Here is a 19,882-nt window from a genome sequence, read left to right on the forward strand (position 1 = left end):
AGGATACACATGCTTCAACAAGCCTTTACCCACAGAATTAAAGAAGAGGCCAAGAGTTCATTAAGACTCCACATGTAAATGTAATATACCACCACCAGTCACAGCCCTGTGGGCACCATCAGGCACTAATTGACCTGACTAGCCTCAGCTGTTGTCTCCACCAGCCCACTCTGGGCCAAGAGCCCCAGTTAAGCTCAAGCCTGTGTCCCCAATCCTGGCTTAAGCTTAAATACCATGCCTGCCTCCAGCCCCATGCTTATCACAAGGATGGACCTCAGACCTTCATCGTATCTCCAGCTCATTTCGTTTTGATCCTGACAGGAACCCCTGGATAGACTCAGGCCCTGGTTGATGATTTGCCATGTCTGGAACAGTTGATGGATCCTACTACCAGTCCTCAGCTTTGCCCACAGTGCTCAGGCACCATAGCACAGGGTGTCACATTGGTGTGGGCACTGCCTGTGCTGGTGGCAGCCTTGGGTCCCTTCTCATCCTCCCTCACAGAGCAGCCCTGCTCATGCTGCTCCCAGACACTATCGCTCAACAGCATCAGACAAATGTGTTTTCAAAAAGGAAATCACTATTTTTAACGAAATATTTCTTACTATTTTAAGAGCTTCTAGTCTGATCCAAATTCATCTCTCCGTAAAGAGCACTGTATCAAAAACTAATCTTCAAAGTTTTCTCCCATCTTCACACAGAGAAAGACAGCTCAGATCAAATGTGGTGTTGGTACTAAAAACTGCCATAGCCAGACAACAAAGGCAAAGATGATAAAATGAACACAGTCAATTCACAGCGAGTAACATGTACTGTCTCCTGTTCTTCACTGATTATATTTTTATACTGTCAGAAACCACTGAGTACTGCTGCCTTTCTAAAGCTATACTTCAAAAAAGACAGCTGCAAAACACAAGTGGAAAGGTTGGGGAAGGGGAAGAAAAGGATAAGAAAACTTGTATGAAATAAGACAGACAGGATTCCTTCAACACTCGATATAACAGACTGGGACATAAATTAATTTAGATGTCTTTTGCAACCGGCTTGTTTGTTTGAGGTTTTCGGAATGCTCTGGTCTTACCAAGTCACATTTGACCTTATTCTCCATTACATAAATTTATTTTTCTGGTTTCTATTATTTTTTAGATTATCCTGATAAAAAATACATATTCTAGTGACCTGAGAACAGCAAGAACTACTAAAGTAAAGTAATTTCTGTTTGCAAACTCTCAGGTTCTAAATAAAAGGTTTTCCAAAGGTAACATCTTACGGATATGTTAACTGTCTTCAGTTTGATCGACTTAGGAAATAATTTTTTAAAAACCTAATATGACTATACATATGTTCAAAATACATTAAAAAAATTGTTCTAAGGGTTGTTACTCTTATCAGCCACCTAATGCCAAGTGTATATACTGTACAGTACCCTTCTTCTATTAGCCTCTAGAATTAGGCTAGCAATAACCTGGTATTAGAAATAGTAATACATTGACCATCTTAAATGCACTACTACAAATCAAGACACGTAAACAAGACCATGCCTCAGTTAGTTTACATCCCCGACAATATTTACAACTAGAAAGATATTATAACATTAGATTGTGATTAATAGAAGGGAAAAAGTCATACCATCTGAAACTTAGACACAACAAACAAAAGAATGCTTTGCTTATTTTTAATCATGAAAAAGATTTTGATCACATGGGCACAAACAAGACTTCAACAGGAAAGACAGTAAGGGAAAAAAATTTATATCAGTTAAAAGCAACTGCACAAAAAGAGCTCATATCCAGACTTCAAAAACAGTAAGTGCGTTAAACTTCAGTTTAACAAGGTATTATAATTCAGTAATATGATAAAATATCACCCCTATGTTTACCTAAAGTCAGAGGAAGAAAAAGTAACCACACTAAGCCTTGAGCTGGTATTCTGACCTAAATAAGCACACCAGGTTTTACAGCGAATTATGAAGGCAAGATTACTTAAAGACAAGGAAGTAAGAAGGAGGATAGTAGAAAAACTCTTTCATGAAACGTTTATGAAAATGCTAGACTAAACTCAAAACAAATAGAGCTAAGATCTACCACATTTTTTCTCTAGACATTAAGTTCACACCTACCTGGGATGCCTAGGGCAATGCATTTTGTATTTTACCACCTGGGAAATTACTACATAAGCTGGAGAAGATGGGAAAAGCAGAAGACTTGTGTGGAGTTTGTTTTGTTTTGTTTTGGTCTTATTTAGGAAACTGACCAAATGGGAGATAACCAAGTGAAGCTAAGAAAAGGAAAGCATCAAGTGAAAGAAGATTAAAATAGAATTCCTCAAAGCAGAAATACAGAACAGAAAAATGTTTGTAGTCTTATGGAGAAATGGGCATCCAGAGTTGCTTGATAAGCAGATGGTAGCTTATTCAAAGAAAAGGCTGAAATATAAGCATCATAACTATATACAAACATATAAGAGGGGCAAGAAGCAAAAAATTATATTTATCCATTGATGTCTGGGAAGACAATCAGGTGTTTACAGATATTAATGGCATTGTAACTTAGTAAGATTCCAGGACTGCCGCCTTAGAAATCAAAAGAACACAGGAAAAAAACCCTCTAACTACTTTTTTCTTCTCCAATTTTCTTAGAGCTTTTTCTTTTGAGAAAGAGTTAGATACACTTACAAAGAGGACTGCATGATTGTATGCAGCCCTGGAGCAGAAGTAGTCTTGTATCCAAATAAGCAGGGATTTATTTTCCAGAAAGAATGCCATTTAAAATCTTTTACTATTTAAAAGTGGTCATCCTGCCTCCTTCTGTATAACTTAGGAGTAATACCCCAGAAGGTATATGAATACCTGCAGAAATAGATAAATTGAATTCCTTGGAAGTACTGAATGTCTTGTAAGTTTGGAAGATTCTTACCCTGTATTGATGGAAATTATTTCTATCAGTGGATTCTTCCTAATCTTTGGCAAATCCAGTCGTGCTCCCCCCAAACGTTTTCCATTATCTTTTTTCTGACCCAACAGTCTCACAGAATGACCTTCAAATGAAGCACAAAAGTGTAGTCAATACAAAGCACAAGTACCATCATATTTGTTTTGATTTGCTCTTCAGAAATAGTGTTTATAATTCAAGATTGAAAATGAGAACAACATGTAATAATGTATTCTCACCAGCTGGAGCATTTAAAAATATACAGACAGGTAAAATAAATCATGTTAAAATGAACAAGTTATTTCATCCAATTATCTTTTCACACATGCATTTTCTGGTTTATTAAATTTAAATGATCTAAGCAGTTTCATTTTCAGATTCTCGAGCAAATATCAACATAGCAATATTTAAATAAGTTATATGGCACAACTAAAATATTTTTTTTTCCCAAAATTTCATTCAAGTCTGAATTAGTAGGTAATTAGCAACTAATTATTTTTTAGCTTATTATATGGAGAACCAACACATTTCAGTCAAAGCTACCTGACAAAGCATATCCTGAAAACATGTTCATGGATAAACTGACTACCAAGATTCATGCATATTCCTCCCACACCAAGGAGGATGCATTATCAGAAAACTGCCTCACAGCTCCTTTCCTGAAGCCTGTAATATTCAGAGAGTAAAATAACAAATACTATCTATCACCAACTGCCTACACAGTACATTGGTCATACCATGTCCAGTCCTATATTTAAAGAGCACAAATAACACATATTCACTAATATTCAGAAGCAAGATCTAACAATGAAGAATAAAACCAATTAACTGTACATTATTGCAGCAGGTGGTGTAATATGTGACCAAGTTATAAACACAAGACTTGTATCATTTATTCCACAAAGCCTAGAACAGGTAGATAAGGGACAACAAGGTAAAGCTAATACTAGATACCCACAAAAAGTGGGAAAGTAACCACTACTTGGAATGGAGGAAACAGAAAAAGCACATATCTACTGAAGTTGGAAAACTCTTTGGTAGTACATGAAACTACAACTACAGTCTGTCAAGTATTTCCAAAAAGAAAAAAAACTTTCCTTAAAAAGGGAGGGCAGGAAAAGGAAAGCATGAAATTATTAAGTACTAGCTAAGCTACATCCAGCACAGCAAAGCAGATAATCAGTTCAGATCAATTAAAAATCCTGTTCAACCTAATCTTCTAACTTACAGCATCAACAGCTATTTAGAAAACAAATTCTTCTATCAGTTAAAGTCTTCTTCCACTACCTGTTTTGAGGTGTCAAATCATTTTTGAATAATGTGGCATACTTATTTCTGTGATACAGCAACAACAGCCTAGAAATAAACTACTTCTGGCATACAACCTTTCTCACGTTTAAGATACATAAAAATTCTCAATCAGAAGTGTGATCTAATGAAGAAGTGAACAGGACTGGCCTGATATTATAAAGATTAATACTAAAAGAAGACATCATAATGTCAACAGGAATTAAAAGGCATTATTTCTGCAGTTGCATTTGACAAAAATTTCATTACATCCTGCTGTGAATTTAGTAATACAGTACTTGTGATATTAATGTCTTCTAAATTATTCAGTCCTCCCTTTTCATTAAAATAACAGCAATATCTTTGTCTCACAATACAATCAGTTACTTTCCAATCTAATGCTTCATTAAGGAGTTGCAAGCATAGCAACATTTTATTTACTTGTATAACAAAAGTGATTGCGATACGGTAGGCATAAAAATTAAACTATAAGCAGGTAACATTCCTTTTGTATTTCCTAATAATGTGGTTTATTTGGAATAAACCAGTTTATTTAAAAAAATATTCACTTGCATTATTGTATTAAAACTGTATTTGGATTTATGGCTGAAAATACAGTAGAATAATTTACAGTATTCTTAAAACAATCAAGCTTAACAATATAGCAACAAGATACCCAAAATTTAAAATGCACACATTTAGAACTGGGGTCAAACCACCATTCTGAAATTTAAAAAACAAAACAAAGCACAGAAACAACCTGCCCCCGCAGTAATATCTCAGAGTGTAGAATCGGTGAAGCTTGATTCTCCTCTGAAGGCGTACCCTCACAACGAAAGCCATGTGAATTAGTGCTCTCTAATAAGGATTTAGCTCACATTCTCCCCTTCTCACACTGTATTAATCAAAGAGGCAAACTTTCCCATGGAACTTATGGAAGAAGTGTATCCATTAGATTACAAAACTTACCATAAATCTGTTTGAAATTTGTCAAATTTCTAAAAACTAAAAACTAGTAAAGAGGGAGGAAAACGGAAATTATGACAGACCTGTGCAGAGGCACAACTTTATAATCCATGTTTTCTTAGTAGAACAGAAGAAAACCCAAGAAGCAGTATGATAGTCTAGAAAATGTTGTTAACCAAAAGTTCTACTTGTACCTTCTTACAGATCTTTGTCTTCCAGATGACAGGCAGGTTACCAAAAACACATTAGAAAAAAAAAAATAATCTTAGGACACTTGCACAACTCATATTTATAGCCTCTCTTACCTTCAGAGACTTTCTTAACTCATGAAAGAAACCCCCAGCTCTGTGATGATCTCCTACGTGGTCTACTGAACGCAAATGCCCACCCCAATGCTGCACTTGAGCTCAGGAAATCTATGGCCTGGCAATCAAATATGGCAGCTTCTTTTTACAGGAAATATGGCCACTGTTTTTCTCATATTCCTAATGAATGACAGGGAAGTTAAAGTTAATATGAGGCTTGCAAAACTTGGGTGGTACTCAAAATGATAACTAACATTACTGTACTTTTCAGTACAGGCACCAGAGGATAAAAAAAAGCAGTATTGGGAGATGAGTTTTAGCAGAGTTTAATGCCTCCAGAAAGCAAGCAGCACATGCATATCCAACTACAGGGATTTGTGCTGCAGGCACACTTAATTTAACTTAAAAAAAAAAAAAAAAAAAGCTCAGTTGCAGTAATTGTGACCTTAAATCCTTTTTCCCCTACTCCATACAAGGACTATTTTGTTTCATTTTAAGTAATGACTAAAGCATCTGTTTACAGCATTGTTGCTATTAATAAAACTACTTGATAAACACTGAATCATACTTTTTTCACATGCTGTAGATCTTTTTTTCCCCATACTTATTTCAAGAAAACTTAAAAATAAATATTTTGTCAGCTTCAATAAGGAAAAAGCTAAGCAACATTTTTATTTTTTAACTGTCTAATAAGCATTATTAAAGCCCACAAGAACATCAAGAATAATAAAAAAACCAGTAATTTTAAATCTCGTTTATTACATCCTTTCAAAGCTTAGAATGGGGCAAAACAGTGCAATCAAGTTTTACTTCTAAAGCGTTTTATCTGACTAAATTACCTTTTCTTTGACTTTGCAGGTTAGATTACAACTTAACAAAGCAAAACAGGTGTCCCAAATTTAAAAAGTCTTTTTTGGTTCGTTTGTTTTGTTTCTTATTTCCTTTGGTACATTTTTGAAAACTGAGTTAATCACACTTCCACTTCCATAACAATGAGTGCTTCATCTCAGATAGCAAACAAGAACCACTCCTTTTTTTGATGGCTCACTAGCAGAGGCAAGCTTTGAAACACAGCTTAATGACAAACAGATCTAGTTGGGTTATATTTCGGAGCCTAAACATTCTAGTCCTATAAACCCCTTCTGCCTTAAAGATAAATTATCTACTTCCACATAGTCTACCAGTAGATAAAATTCTATTTAAAAAAAAAAAAAAATCTGAAAAGGTTAATTAGCTACTTACGGTCATGCTTTGGAGCAGTTTTTCACTAATTAATAGATAATTAATGCAGATTACAAAACAACAATACTACTAACCAAGTCCAGTGAGGAAACTTACACAGCAGAATCACTTACATCAAGCATAAATGAAATCAAGCTAGAAACAACTTGAAATGATTCAGAGCTCTCTGTTTTTCTGAACTGACTGTTTAAAATTAAACTCATCTTTACATATAAGACAGTAGACTGTATTCACATTACTTGGCATTGTTTGCAGAGAGAATGAGGTTGGAATGAATTAATCACGATATTAAATCCTATTGTTAGTCTAAAAAGGGGCTTTTAAATGTGTCAGTTTGATAAACCAGTGTACAGAATGAAAATATTTTGAAGGTATATATTTTCACTTGTTAAAAAGGATACAAAAACTAACATAATATTAATGGCATATACATATACATTTAATAGTAGATGTACGTGCTTTGGAACTGTGATAGAGAATGCCTGATCTTGAATTACAAATATATGCAGGGAACAGGAAATGGAATTTCTTTGCCATAAGCTTTTAACAACATTAAACATGTTGTGAACCTCAGGCTACTACCAGACCCCTGTGACCTAGACTTACAGAAGCATGTTAACAATATTAGAACAAACAGATTCAAACTGGACTGGTAGTTTGCTATTTTGATCAAGGATAGTGAGAGGGAAGTGACCTGGCTTAAACATCTTTAGTTGACTTTAAAAACTGCCCATCAGTGTTGCAAATACCTATCTGATATTAATAGACCTCTCTATTTCAAAAAATAGTCAGCTTCACTCAGTCTTTAGGATGGTACCCTTTAGTAGCTGCTGGGAAATAATACCTGCTTGAAAGATGGAAGAGGGCATTCACTGAGGGTCCCTCCCCATCTCTGCACACCCCACTGGAGCTACACAGCATGCCACTGAGACACAACTCCCAGCCAGGCACAGAGCAGTATTTCTTAGCTGTTCGCTTCAAAGTTCAGTGCAGGTATCTCAAGCAGTCCAAAAACATGAGTCTAAAGAAAATCCTCAAAGATGCAGGAAACCCCAGCCTTGGCACCAACAATTTCTATTGTTTTCAGCTTGTTCTGTCAGCCATTCTTTCCCTTTCCCAGTTACATCATTATACTTAGAGGTTATTCACCATTTCCTGAAAGACTTTTTTCCTCACTACAGGGCTGCCAATGTACTGTTCTATATTTCCCAGCTGTCTCTGACCAACCTGTCTGATCTTCTCCAGCATCTTCAGGGAAAATGATTAAGCACTATTTCATGTACTCTTGCACATGTTTCCTCCCACCATTATTCACTTCTTAATGAACACAAGAGGTTCCCTTCCTTAAGGCTAACACTGGAAAAAAACGCACATGGGAGCAGTTAGCTAAGGAAGGCAAAGCCATATGAAAGGAAAACAAAGTAGTACATTTCTCCAAAGAAACACAAAAGGAAGAGGTGTAAAGAAGAACCAAAGAACAGTGAGAAAGACTGAGAGGAGCATCAAGTAAATATAAAAGGTGACAAGAATTTAAAAAACTTAAATGAAGGTTACAAAGCCAGTCAAGAACATATTGAAAAGAGAGCCTAGGAAGATTAAATTTAAAAAAAAAAAAATTGTATAAAGGCAGAAGAGGCAAATCAGGAGCTATTACAAAATTTAGATATTGGATTTATTTCCAGTTATGTTCTTCTAACTCTAGCTACTGGGTAAAAAACAACCTTCTAAACAAGTGATTTCAGATTTTCTGGCCAGACTAAAAGAAAAAATAGCATCTGAAATATAAGGATGCAACACAAATTGCCTAACAGAGTCCACAGCTAACCTGGACTGTTTCTCATATTTGAGCCCAGAACTCTTCAATTTGGTGGTGATTTAAACTCAGCCCTGGCGAGCTTACAGTGGACAGGCAGGCTCAGAGCCTGAGGCCTGGTCTACCTCTGATGGCAAAAGCCCATATGTAGCAAGGGCAGATCCCAAGCTCTCCCATCTCTTCTCCCTGCCCTGCAGCACAAACAAGCCATCCCACAACAGACATGACTGACTGCAAAGGAATCCCCAAGCTCCTCAGAGCAATCACATTCTGCCAGACACACAAGTGCAGAAACAACACAACGATGCTAATCGGTTTAGGGTTTTGCTGTGTGAATGCTCCCACCCAAACCAATCCCAGCTGGCCAGCAGCATGCTAGCTACATAGTGAAGGCATCCCTGAGTGTCATCCATGGGATTTCCTGGCTCAAGTAAATACAGGGAGCAAAGAAAAGTCAAACTTAACTGGAAGATATGAAGATACATGCCCTGCTCCTGGCCAAGCAACTAATATAAATTATTCATTCTCTAGATCAGTGAAGATAGGGATGTTACATAACAGTCAAAGTCCTTCTTCAAGTGATGTTAGGCAGGAACTGGGTCCATTACAAGGCAGGGAGTAATTCAGACTAATGCTGTCAGAATTACCGATCTTCCCCTGTGTGTCACAGCACCAGAGGAAAAAGCATGCCCCGGGGCAGGCAACCAGTCCCATCAGGTTGCTGATAGCACGTGGTATATTTGACCCAGTCTCTGTAATTCACAAGTCTTTCACAAAAAGATTTACTTCAACCCTATACCAACTCAAGAAAGCTTTAGAGAAATGTGCAGATATTACTACACATAACAGCACGTATGATACTAACTTGTAATATATACATCTACTAAGCCCTGCACTTGGAATTAGCATCCAACAATTCTCTTTACGAAGACTCTAGAACATGAGTCTCACACAGGTGAAGACAAGAGCTTTTTAAAATTCATTTTACGTAATTGCAAAACCAAGATTAAATAGTGAGGCACTTCACAAACCTCAGAAAAAAAAGCTCTGCAGGTGGCCTAGATTGCCAAAATCCATACACGTCTTTCTCTCCATTAAACTTACAGTACCTCTTTATTCTTGGTATTTCTCCAATGTATCATTCAATAATAACAATATCTATAAGCATTAAAACAGTACAGTGCAACAAGTAAACCAGAAAAGGAGATAACTATTAATAAGGAATTACTGTTCAAATTAAAATTTCATAGAGTTAAATTAAGAATATAAATATTCAAGAACATTTTGGACATACCCACAGTACTTTCCCCTCTCATAATAAAAGCACTTGAAACGCTCTATTAAGGCACTTTTGGTTTTTTTCAAGATTCAGTAGCTTCACCCTACTTATTTTGAGATCATGTGATGTCACTTTCTCAGGAGGACAATAACTAAACGTTAAATCTGCTGTGAACTCAAAATACTGGCTAAAATGACAGCTCAGAAGGATACAAAGAATCAACTACAGGAAGCGTTCCCCTGACCCTCTGTCCTCACCTCTCTGTGAAGAAATGCATTTGATTAGGATCAAAACCTTGCTGCTCAAAACCTCAGGAGACTTTGTATAGAAACTTTCAAGGAAAAGAAATTGTGAATCAGATGAAACGGGCTGTGTTCTGTGAAGAGAAATGCTGAAGGGTGGATTGTCAGACCTAGCTGCAGCAGTACAAGTAACCTGCCTAATGTTTTGAGGTGTGCTGGTTGAATAGAACAAATTTAGCCTTGGCATGAAACACTGAGCTGAACCTATCACTGTATGCAAAAGCAAGATTTTATTTTCATCTCTACTCCTTTGTAATCTACTTATACTCGTCCTATAGATAATTAAATGGTACTGGTTTGAACAAGGTACTCTGCATTTACAGCCATGAAGATTCTTTAACAGAGCTAAAACCAGCTGAGTCTAACTGATAAGAATAGGAAAGAAAACAGGGATGTTGCAAGACTGTCCTTCACTGAAGGTGTGGGAAAGTGCACATATGGGTCTCGAAGAAAAGCCATCTTTTGCATGCACATCATAGGCTCATTTAACAATGAGCAATCACAATTTTGCTACTAACATTTTCAATCTTTCCCCCCATTGCTTGCTTTCTTCTTCTGCAGCACTATTTATCGCCCACAAGGATAATCAGTTCTAACAATTTTCTAAACCAAATCAATAACTACATTGAGAAAAATAATTACAAACCCCACCTAAGATCCTGGATAGTCTCACACACCTAATAGTCACTGCATACCCAAAACCATTTGAATTGGCACAGCAAAAACAGCAGCAAACTTTGGCATAAGAACAGAAACCAACTGATGTCAATGGAAATCTCTTGCCTCAACAGTTAAGTTTTTTTATGTGAAGCCACACGATTATTTATGTTTTACAAAAGCAATTAAAATCTGTCTTTGCAGAAGTAGTTTCTCCATAATTACTGTATATTCCTCATTGTGCTCTACTGTTTCCTTTAAATTACAGAGCACAAAGCTAAACTCCCACAATTGATACTGGCACAGATAAATGGTACTACTGTTTTTAATCCATTCCTTCAGTACATCACACTTTTCCTAAGCAGTTGGAAACAGGCAATCAAAATGCAACCCAATGCTCTCATTGAAGCATTCGGCTGAATGACCACCTCTCCATTTAAAAACTGTAAGGTAGGATACCTTCATGTCATAAGTCAATGCTTGTTGTCAAAGTAGTTCTCAAATTAACAGAAGAAAAAAAAATGCTACTGGTGTTCGTAATGACACTCTTTCCACACATAAAGCCATTTTTAGGAACAGCTGTAAAATTTCCAATCCAGTGACATAAGAAAATTTCCAATCCAGTGACATAAGAAAAGGGGCAGGGGGTGACATTTACCAGATTATGCTGTTAACCTCAGGATTAATACATACAAATGGGTGATGCTGAATCTTTTAACCAGTTATTTCATCAAGTTACAGACAAGCTGCAGTTCTGTATATTGCCTATTGAAAACACAATTTCAACACACACACCACCACCCTCTTTGTTTAGTCTGTCAAATACAGACAGCCCTTTACAGAACTTTTGCTGGTAGTACCTTTACCTTTCAATAATCCCAGTTTAAAAGGCAATTCTACTACCTAGAAATACTGTTACGGGCATAGCAAGTGTTCACAGGGTGACTGCAATGAGGAACTGGCAGTGGGGGGGGCTGCAGGACAGCCTCTGTGAGGAGAGGTTGGGGCTACCCCATGCCTGACACAGACAGCTCCGACAGACCCACCACAGGACACAGCTGAGCCCCCACGACAGCGGTGGTGGCCTCTGGAAAAGTCTGGGTAAGCAAGGGTAGAACAATGCCTGGCAGTGACAAGAAAAGTGTAAGAAACAGCCCTGAGGACCAAGGTGCAAGAAGGGTTGGGGGGGAGGTGCTCAGGCACCCCAGCAGAGATTCCCCTGCAGACCCTGGAGAAGACCACGGTGATGTAGGTTGTCTCCCTGCAGTCTGTGGAGGACCATGCCAGAGCAGGTGGATGCACCCTGAGGAAGCTGGAGCCCAAGTAGGAGCAGGGTTTCTGGCATAAACTGCACATAGCCTGTGGAGGACCCATGCTGGAGCAGCCTGTTCCTGAAAGACTGCACCCCCAGGAAAGGACCCACACGGGAGCAGTTCTTGGATGACTGCAGTCTGCAGAAGGCCCCAGGCTGGAGCAGAGGGACAGCATGGGGAGGCAAGAGTGGCAGAGAAAAGCTGTTATAGGCCAACTGCAACCCCCATTCCCTGTCCCCCTGCACCACTCAAAAGGAGGAATCTGGGAGAAAAGAGTAAAGCTGAGCCTGGGAAGAAGGAGGGGTGGAAAGAAGGTAGTTTTATTTTTCTGTCTCTTATCATCTCACTCTATTTTTAATTGGCAATAAATTAAATTATTTTTTCCCCAAGTCAAGTCTGTTTTGCCTGTGATGGTAAATGGTAAGTGATCTCCCTGTCCTTGTTGTGACTCATGAGCTATTCCATCTTATTTTCTCCCCTGTCCTGTTGAGGAGGGGGAGCAAGAGTATGGCTGGGTGATGGTCTGGCAGCCAGCCAAGGTCAACCCACCACACAGTGAAATAAATAAAATAACCCATCCAAAACTGTCCCCCCTTGCTATGTCCTTTCAAAGGATGTACAAACAGAAACAGAGACTTAGTGAGGCCACTACCCTCCCTATGACCCTCCTCAAGCAGCACTTTGGCACAAACGTCAGTTTCCTGACTGGGAGCCAAATTATACTTTTCCTCAGAAAGGAACTCCTGCCTCCTCCAATTTTTATTCATTTGGCTTGTCATCAACTTCTTAAGTCAAAGCTACTCTTCCCACAACCACAGAAACTGAAAGGAAAAAAAAAAAAAAAGTATTTTATCTACTATCAGCAGTTTATAGGGAAATCAAACAGAACATACAAATATATTAAATATGCTGACATTCAAATGCATACTCACGCTAAGATAGGCATTCCAGTATAAATTCTACACTTTAGCCTATACATAAGTACCATTTATCTGCTCATTTTCATACAGACTGACACAGCAACTATCAGTGATTCATAATTACTAACCACATTAGGACAATGTAATAGTTTAGTAAATATTAGTTAATGATTAAACTAGGAATGGATGGGCAACTTCACCAGACAGGTCAACATGACCAAAATCAAGAAAGGTTATGTGAGGTATAAAAGGCTCAACCCTAAAGTAATTTCCTTTGGATGCTTTTTATAATGAAGTCTAACGACCCATTGTAAAACTAAGTGTTGTGAAAGCAGCAGATACACAATATAGACTAAATTCAACCTGTGTCTCGCACCTCCCTAAGGCCTAAGTTAAAAGCAGACTGTACACAAATACTCTTGCTCCATACCTCCCTCTCCCAGAAAGCTGTAACAAAATGGGATTTGAGAGCTACTATGTCTAGAAAGGGGGGGAAAGATGCAAATCTCTGAAAACCTAAATTCAAAACTAAGAAAATAAGGATTTCTACAATAAGCAGTTAACATTTCTCCTTTAAATTACAAAATAAATGTATTATCTAGCCTACTGTAAACTGTTTATATCCAAGCTTGTATACACACACTGTATGGGTTTTTTTAAAGACATCTTTTAAAGTGGTTCATAAAATGCTGACTTGAGCAATCACCATAAAGACATTCAGTGGTTCCCAAAGACAAATCTTCATCTTATAGAGACATTATATTGGGACTGATCAGTCCAAAAGCTTTAAAAATCTGTATTTTGTGTTATGATGGAACATTCATCATCAATTATAACCGTGTTTTCTCCTAGCTCACAGACACTGCAACTCCTTAGCAATACTTTCCTAAAATACTGTCATCTTAACATGCTGCCAGGAAGCTAAGCACGAGTGGAAAGGGGTGCCCCAATGAAGTAAGAATTGTTGTAATTCAGTCTTATAATTTGGGTAATGTACATGAGGGTGGCTGTCCCTTTGAGAAACTTAATTCTGAGGCTGAGATCAAATTAATTTGTCTAGCTCCTAGCAGACAGTACGGAGGTTTCAAATTATAAGTAACAATACAATAGTAAAAGTACCTGAAGATGGCCCTAGTTAAAATACATCTTGGGACACAGTATAAATATTAATCAGACATGACCTGCATACATCACGATAAATAGGAAGTTCCATGAGACTCATGATAAAAGGGTGATATAAAAAAGAGAAATCATAGGGTCTCTTAAATATTCTCTCTCTTTTGACTATTAGGGCAATAACATACATGAACATCCTTTTCCATTTTCTGGTGAAGGAGGATAAAAAGATAAAGTCACATAAAAAGTGTTTATGAGAATTATCTCAATGGAGAGTTGGGAACTGGTAATTATGCTGTTTTACCTCATTTGTTTGAAAGACCACCATAAAGATCTACTTCTTGAAACCATCTCTTGAACCAGCAGAATGACACTGATCTGAAGAGGGTTTCCTGACAATGCTCTTAAGACCGAGAAACAAATCTAGAAGAAATCCCTCCATATTTTGTATAAAGAGTTCTAAATAATGCCAAGAAAGTAATTTTCTTTGGGAATACAGTAAGCTTTCAAACAAATCCAACAGGGAAGCCACTTTCATGGAAAACTAGAAAGAAAACTATTAGGAAAAAAAAAAGGGGGGAGGGGCAGAGAAGGCAAATTCTTTTCTACAAAGTTTCCCTTTTTGTAAACTCTGCACTGCAAAATTCAAGCAACAAAGAAAAATCTAAGAAAGGGGAACCCAAGGAAAGCTAGACTTTTAGACCGGAAACAGGCAACTAGGATAACCACCTTGTAATGTGGACAGAAAATCCAGACAACTGTTAGGTCAACCAATCTATAGACAGCTGCCCTACAGAGTGGCGACACTATGCAGTTTAAACTTAATCAATTCAAATATTTATTTGAAACATTTTTTTAAGCTTTCAATATTTTTTAAACTTTTAATATATACATAGCCACACTACAAGAGTGCAACCTTTTGATTTTCTTTTTGTAGAAGAGGTGAAGAAAATTGCATCATACACCTATGACAGATAAGCAACTTAAAACTTACTAATCTAAGCTGGCTCTGAATTTAGAATTTGTATTCTGTCCTACACCATCTCCAGAACCCATTTGTGGCTTCAGAAGTTATTACTAATGGTGTAGACTTATAAAGACAGAGGGTTACATTTCATTTGGTTTTACATACATGAACTTAAGCATCTATTGTGCATCTATTTTACAATATAAAATATTCTTAACTACCAGTCCTATTATCCACAGTATTTTACTTCACTTGGATAACGGAAGTTCATGGTTAGAGTCTTTCATAAAACACAGTGAGAAAGAGCTTCATCTTATTCTCCATTAGTGGAATACGATTTCCAAATACATAAATTAATGCATTATCTTTGAACAAATTTAAATGAAAAAAATGTAAGTAAAACCTCCTATTTCTATGGTTGGCTTTAGCAAAGATAAGCTGTTATCATACGCTATGACCCCAGTCAATTTTTTGATTGTCTTTTCAATTGAAAGTCTATTTTCAGAGAAGGGTTACAGTTAGAAGGAAACTCTGAAGGTCATCTGGTTCAATGCTCAAGCAGGGCCATCTAGAGCCAGCTGCCCAGGATCATGACCATACATCTTCTGCGTATCTCCAGGGATGGAGACTCCACCACCCCTCTGGGCAACCTGTGTCAATGCTCGGTCACCCTCTCAGTAAAAAAAGGAAAAAAGTGTTCCCTGATGCTCAGAGGGGACCTCCTGTGTGTCAGTCTGTGCCTGTTGCCTTTAGTTGCCTCTAGTCCTGTCACTGGGCACCACTGAAAAGAGCCTGGTACATTGATGAGATCCCCCTAAGCCACCTTCTGTCCAAGCTGAACAGCCTCAACTCTCTCAGGTTCTCCTCTGAGGACATATGGTCTTAGTCTCTTAACCATCTCTGTGGCCCTTTGTTGGGCTCTCTCCAGTATGTCCATGTCTCTCTTGCACTGGAGAGCCATTTTGTTCATTTTTTTCCACAATAAACTTCAGAAATCCTGTGCTCCATTGTCTTTTGAGAAATCCCTGAAAGAACTGGCACTATGTACAGAATTCAGCAGCCCACTTACCCTTTTTTATTCAAAGCATTTCTAGTAAGTTAGAAAGGAACCAAAATCTTTCCCCAAATTCATACTTTTAAAAGTTTAAATCTTCATTAACATGTCTATGAACGTTATTTTCCAGAATTATATCAATATGTAAAATGCAATCTTACAATTAATTCAATGAAAAGCATGTTTCTAATAACTGCTACTATATTGTTTGTCTTCTTTCTAGTCATATAATATTCAGTCACAGTAAGTAACAGTGTTATTAAAAAGCAGTAATGTCTGGAGTCAGTATAAACACTACAAAGCCTCTTCTTGTAAAGGGAGGGCATGCTGACCCAGGTTATCATCTTACTGCCTTAAGAATAAATAAAATTCAGGAAAATCAGACAGGGATTTATAATACTGTGCTGTTGTAAAAATCACGAAGCATTCCCATTTCCAACACATTGTCATGAGCACCATAATGTTTCTGGAAAATAGTTTGGCTTATTTGATAACAAATACACTGAATACATTTCTTTGTATGGTACAGTAGGTCATACTGTATATAGTAGGTCATACTAAATAGATACTATAAGGACAAACTGGGAAAAGTTTTGGTTGGTAATATATGAGTACAGGTTTCATTTTTGAAAGCATTCAAAGCAACAAGAAATTAAGGTCTTCAAACCACAAACTCTAGAAGCCTTAAACCACACTACACAATGTCTTGATAGAAGCTTTTTTTTTTTTTTTAAATTTAAAAATTTTGCATTGTTTCTACATTTTCATCCTGAACTTCAAAAACATACCCCAGCATTAAAGTTACAGGCCAGGTCTTGTGGACTAGACACTTGTTTATATTGAAATTAACTAAATTAAACTAAACTTTGTAATTTAAAGCTTCATGGAACAGTAATTTTTATGGTCTGATAAGTAATGGAGACAAACTTGGGTAACCCAGAAAGACCCAGACAAATATATTTATTTAATAGCAAATGTTTACTAGTCAGGCTGCAGAAACAATACTGTCTTTTCCCTCCTTCACTGCAAAGTACTGAGTGTACACAGACATGAACACAGAGAACAAGGAACACAGTTACAAAAGAACATTAAACTAGCAGATAATTTATCTGTCCTGCTAAGGAAAGTTCAGGGAATTAAGCTAAGACATCTGAAAAGAAGAAAACACACGAGGACTAAACGTAAGGAAGTAGACAGAGCAATGAATTAAGGTAGTGGAGAAACTTAAACAGTACTCTACACCCACCTACATTGATGCAACTTAAATGATTTCTTGAAGTCTCCCCTGGATCATTTACCCATGAATCCAACAGGCCACAGAGCTCTTGCCAGAAAAGATCTCTGAAATTACCACTTACACAAAGCGTATACGGCTAAGTATACACTGCCTAAACATTTAACTATAGGAGAAAGCAAGCATTAGGCTGATAAAGAACATAACAGCAGCACTTCTGCTAGCTATGGCTTACATCTTTCAGACTAGCTGCAATTATTTCAGGTGTGATGCTTACCTTTAATAGTTTCCTCCACAACTTCTACTACACGATCTATCTGCTGAACCTAAAAAAAGTCAGAAGGTCAATATCTAAGTAGTCAGCAACTGGACATACTTTATATAAACTCTTATTTCAAAAGTGTTGTCATCTAGATTAAGGGGGAATAAAGAGTTCAGGCCTATGTTTTAGTCAATTCTCTCCTGTGCATCTTGATTCAGCTGCAAAAGTAACTTTAAAACTCACCACCTAACTCAAACTAAATCCTCAAAATAACCAGTTCCTGTAAGTTTGGCAAAAAAATCACAAGCTGGCTAGAAAAGAGGGATGTTAAAAAAGAGTTCAGGCCTTAACTGCTGTTTATGGTCTGTGAAAAGCAGTGGTTACCCAGGCAGTCAACACCTGGGTGGCTCAAACAGTCCCTCAGTGTTCGCTCTCCTCAGCCTCAACACCAAAATAGTAGATGGCAGAGAACATAAACTGAGGATACTGTGAGGGCAGACTATAGGGAAGAAAACCAAGGAAGCACTGCAGGGAAAGACACTGGAATATGAGAAGAAATTAGAAATACTGTGGTCAAGTTTAAGGGAACAAGACATTGTTGTGGACTTAACTGCAGGCAGTGTTTGGAAGTGGAAGGAAAAGCCCCATGCCTTTCACAAGACAGAATAATAGTTAGTGACCATTACAACAAATTCATATTTTAGCATTACACTTGCCAAAATTCAGCCATAATGTGATAGCTCGCTCCATTATTTCTTATTAGATACATTATTCTTTAATTAAAGGCCAATATAATAGAGAGATTGTGATATATTAAGTAGAAAGAATCAGCATTATCATTGCAAAATGAAACACTCAGAAATTCTTGAAGTTGAGGTTCTTCCTACAACTTTCATCCAAACTACCTATTATATGTAATGTCTACTATATATGCACATAGATGTTTACATACAATGCAGGGAAGCCTATCGTTGCACATTTAAATTCATTTAAAGTTTTTGCACAATATTCCTTTTTAAATACTGCTTCTCTAAGCTGTACATTATGTGAACTAGATTTAGTATGATTTCTGCAGTCATTTCCTTGGAGTTTCTTTTCTGCTTTGTTTCAAAAACAAGCAGAAAAGCAAAAGTTGCAGAGGCTTCAAGAGCAGAACCTGGTCTGCAACAAGGAGCCTGGAACATGGATCCCCTGCATCACAGCCATTAAGTCTCTGTGCCCTTAAACCACTGAATCTGTCATTTCCTGTAAACCCATGTCTGCACAATCATCTCTATTTCACATTCATTTTCCAATCAGTTTAATAGCAGCTAAAACAAAAGCTCATCTGTAGTTGGTCTCTGATCTAGAAATCCCAACTGAAGTGAGTGGGAGTCTGTTCCTTTCCTTGTCTGGGTGTTGGATAAAGTCAATGTAAAAGTAATTTATTTTTTTAAAATCTTTTGAAATACACAAATCTGTCATTTCAGATTTCTGAATACAATATAATAATGAAGTCTAAAAATTAAAGTATGATTAATACTGGCATTCTAATAAACTTATTAGAAGATATAGATTTAAACCCTTTTCTGGATTACAAGCATTCATATTACAGACATACATCAATATTTAGCAACCTACTTGAAAGCACACAGAAGCAGTTGTGTGGAACACAAGTATTTACATACTTGTATACATACCCTTTTTAGACATAAGTTAAAAAAATTATAACCTAAGATACTTACACATAGACTTTCTACTTAATTTAAAAAAAAAAATGCAAATTGAAAACAAGTGTATGCATTTACAATTTACACATTTACAATACAGACAGAGAACAGAGTCTGTGCCAAATACATTGCCTAAAATATCACTGCTATATATGTCAATACTGAAGTGTTTAAGTTCACAATCATTTCAAAGCAAGAGAAATCTGGTTAGTTCATAACCTGAACCACCTATGATGACTTTCTGTATAGTATATCTGGGGAATTTTTGATTGGCTCCAAACTTCCTGTTAGATCAAGACACTGGAAAAAAAACAGCCACTACTTTGTATTTTCATTTTATTGGATAAATTAAATTATTCCGAATGTCTGTCAAGAAGACAGTTCATATAAGTAATTAAAATTGTAAGTCTGAGAGGTGAGAACTGTGACTAGAAATTGATGTTTATTCTGCCTTATGTGTTATTTCCCACATTAAGTATTTTTCATTTGAAATTATTGGAAATTGCTTGGCTAAAGCCCCAAGTGC

General features: G+C 37.0%; 1 protein-coding gene across 1 annotated transcript in view; it reads right to left on the bottom strand.

Moving 5' to 3' along the window:
- CDKAL1 (CDK5 regulatory subunit associated protein 1 like 1) overlaps positions 1-19,882 on the bottom strand; it is a 424,112-nt gene that overhangs the window by 263,902 nt on the left and 140,328 nt on the right. Inside the window, exons 6-7 of the mRNA XM_026843118.1 lie at positions 17,663-17,711; positions 2,916-3,036 (exon numbers count right to left, since the gene is read on the bottom strand). Of these exons, the coding sequence (XP_026698919.1) occupies positions 2,916-3,036; positions 17,663-17,711 (170 nt within the window). The remainder of the gene's footprint in view (positions 1-2,915; positions 3,037-17,662; positions 17,712-19,882) is intronic.

Source organism: Athene cunicularia, assembly GCF_003259725.1.
Source record: "Athene cunicularia isolate RWA chromosome 2 unlocalized genomic scaffold, athCun1 chr2_part1, whole genome shotgun sequence".
NCBI classification, from domain to species: domain Eukaryota; kingdom Metazoa; phylum Chordata; class Aves; order Strigiformes; family Strigidae; genus Athene; species Athene cunicularia.